General features: G+C 43.3%; 1 protein-coding gene across 1 annotated transcript; it reads right to left on the reverse strand.

Moving 5' to 3' along the window:
* Positions 1-1471: 1471 nt before the first annotated feature.
* H257_19287 (hypothetical protein) lies at positions 1472-1962 on the reverse strand. Its single transcript, XM_009848432.1, has one exon. The coding sequence runs from the start codon at positions 1867-1869 to the stop codon at positions 1516-1518; it is 354 nt and encodes a 117-aa protein (XP_009846734.1). The 5' UTR covers positions 1870-1962; the 3' UTR covers positions 1472-1515.
* Between the last annotated feature and the right edge of the window lie 920 nt (positions 1963-2882).

Below are 2882 nucleotides of genomic sequence, written 5' to 3' on the forward strand. Positions count from 1 at the left end.
AGTGTCGTACCAACAATTCAGATGTAATACAATTCCCTTTTTAAGTACCTTGATGCGCATCCACCTCACTCGAGACTCTACCTCAACACATGAGTTGACAGGTGGCGTCTGTTCTGTGGTTTTCAGCAAAATTTATGTGGCAGGAATGTGAACTCTCCAAATAGTCCTACTTTAATGTCTTGGATTTAGGGTACGTCAATTCGATTCAAAGTCTACAACATCAAAAGTGTACTCGGACAATCGAGGAGCTTATTAGTGCTGTTGGAAGCTCATTTGATGAGCTGCCTCATGACATTTTGTCAAAAACCTTTATTACCTTGCAAAAGGTAATGGAGTTGTCCCTCGAGAACATGGGCAGGAACGATTACAAGCATCCTCATATGAGGAAAGATGCTACCATCAAGGACTTATCATTGTTCAATGTCCATTGTGAACCACGTATCCATGAGCAAGCTGTCTCTCACTTGAAATCCCTGGAATGTATAGTTGCCTTAATATAATAAAATGTCATTATATTTCTGTGCGGCAGTATACAATCTGAAGGTTCAATACAAACGCTGAGATGTTTTGAGCCGCCCTCAATACTTTATTCAAGATAAAACAATAGGACTCTTTTGGTGGACCAGAGTAGTAGCCAACAAGGTCTCCTAAATTCTATAAAGACTCACCTCTATACATAACACTACCTCTAATATCAGATAATTATGTCACGAAATGCCTAAATTATCGATATCTAGAAATTTGTATGACGCTCTTAACATCCACAACTTGAACTTCAGCATACAGTGGATAACCTCTTTAAATTTGTATAAATTTATACACGTGGGGGCTTCTCTTAACATACGAAGTACGGTAATAATAAAGTACTGTATAGTCGTAGTAGTTCACTAGTACTACTAGTAGTAATACTACTTCGAAGTACTAGTAGTTCACAAGTCCTGTACATCCATCCACATCTCAGAAAAATTCCCTGAGAGCAACTGTCCCCTGTTGCTTGCGTAATCATTTTACCTAAAAAAAAGAACCAAAAACGCACCTCGTAATCCCCGGGCCTCTTGTGTTGCTGTTCCCGCAGTTAAGTTACATCATTTAAGTGGTTAGCGGTAGCTAACCACTGAAATGCATTTAACCCCTAGCTGGAATGTGTTGTTTTGGTTTGCACTGCACTTGACTAAGACATAATAAGAACAAGTGATAGGATTGCGTAAGCAACAGTGAATTTGTTGCTCTTAGGGAATTACGACTGCCACATCTCACAGTCATCAAGATTCGACAACCGAGCAAGTTGGTTACGATGTGCAAACTCGCCCATTGATTGGCCACAGTTGACATGAAAAATGTGATGCGCGCTTGAGCTGGTCTCTACAGGTGGGTGATTTTCAATAGAAGGGGAATACACGTGCATGTAACCCAAGATGTGCACCTGCGATACTCCACTGGCGACAAGGGGGTCCCATACAAAAAGACAGGTCACGTAGATTCGTTCGTTGGCATCACTTCGACCCAGAAACGTGTTCATTTCCCATTTATCGTGACATTCAACATGGGCGTGCAGGTCCAAGTCAAGCAACCCCTGCTCCAGTTTAAGGAAAAGTGGCTGGCCAGGCACCAAAAACCGCAAGTGGGACCCTTTGCGGACGAAATTACCGTGATCAAAGGCATCCTCAAGGACCACGACACGCAAAACAATCTGCTGCCGCTTAAGTACCATCGCCACATCAAGCCCCCCGTACAGCCGCTCCAGCGCCACTTGGTCGAGAAGGAGGTCGTGGCAGGCAAGGCGGTCCCGTTCAGCAAAGTCATGGTGAAGAAAGAACGCCGTGCCATGAAGTTGAAAACGATCATCGTCACGGCGCCGCTTCGAACCATTTACGAGTCGGATGAAAGCGTGTGCAAAAGAACCCAAGTGCCTATATCGAGTCTTATCAAGTAGAGAACGGCGTAACTAACTTATCACTATTTACCAGGACCCTGAATGTTTGTTTGGAGCCCTTCACCGTGGGCTTTACAAAGCAGTGAACGCGTTACGATGAGTTTTGATGAAATGGAAAGAGCTACGTATCGTAACTGAGTGAGGCAAAACGATCAGTTTGGTAAGCACCAAACTACTAGTACCGGTATGTATCCATGGAAGTGTGAAGTGTACGTTGACGTTATTTATTCTCGATATTCTACGCGGCAGAGGACAGTGTAGTCGCTGTTCCGCCGTGGAGGCGCTACTATGTCACTGCGGACTGTGAGATGGTGCTTGCAGTAAGAGACAAAAGACCCTCGGCAATCATGACACTGTTGTCAAATGTCATGCTCAGAAACAAAGATGTCGCTTCGTGTCGAGCAGAAAACCGACAAAACCCCAACAACAACGAGGCATGCGATGTGCTTTGCTTCAAGCCTGGTATCACGACCTCAGTTCAACGTCCATGACCCACTGAATGTAGCACCACATAGCGACTGCAAGTCGAACCCCTTCTCGAATCCTCACTCTCAGTAACGTTATACAATAGTACCATACTTCAGCGTTCCCAACGTCAATGGGCGCTGACGTTTTCACGACGTCAAGTCTTGAGCTAGTACTGTACAGTACAGTAGTACTACGTAGTACTGTAGTACTAACGTTAGTATTAAAAGTACTAACGATATTTATACTCCAGAGTATACTACAGTAACAGTATCATTATTACAAATCTTGATTTGCAATCGAATTTCGAAGTAGATAGACCAATCAGAGTTCAAATTTTTGTATTTACTTCGAATACTTCGATTACAGTGAACCGGCCGAACGGAACATCATGCAGCAATACATATCTACTTCGAGGTATTAATAAGCGTTAAACGTTATAACTTTAGGTAGGGCAAACACGATTAATTGAGTTTGGATTATC

Source organism: Aphanomyces astaci, assembly GCF_000520075.1.
Source record: "Aphanomyces astaci strain APO3 unplaced genomic scaffold supercont1.458, whole genome shotgun sequence".
Taxonomy (NCBI): domain Eukaryota; phylum Oomycota; class Saprolegniomycetes; order Saprolegniales; family Verrucalvaceae; genus Aphanomyces; species Aphanomyces astaci.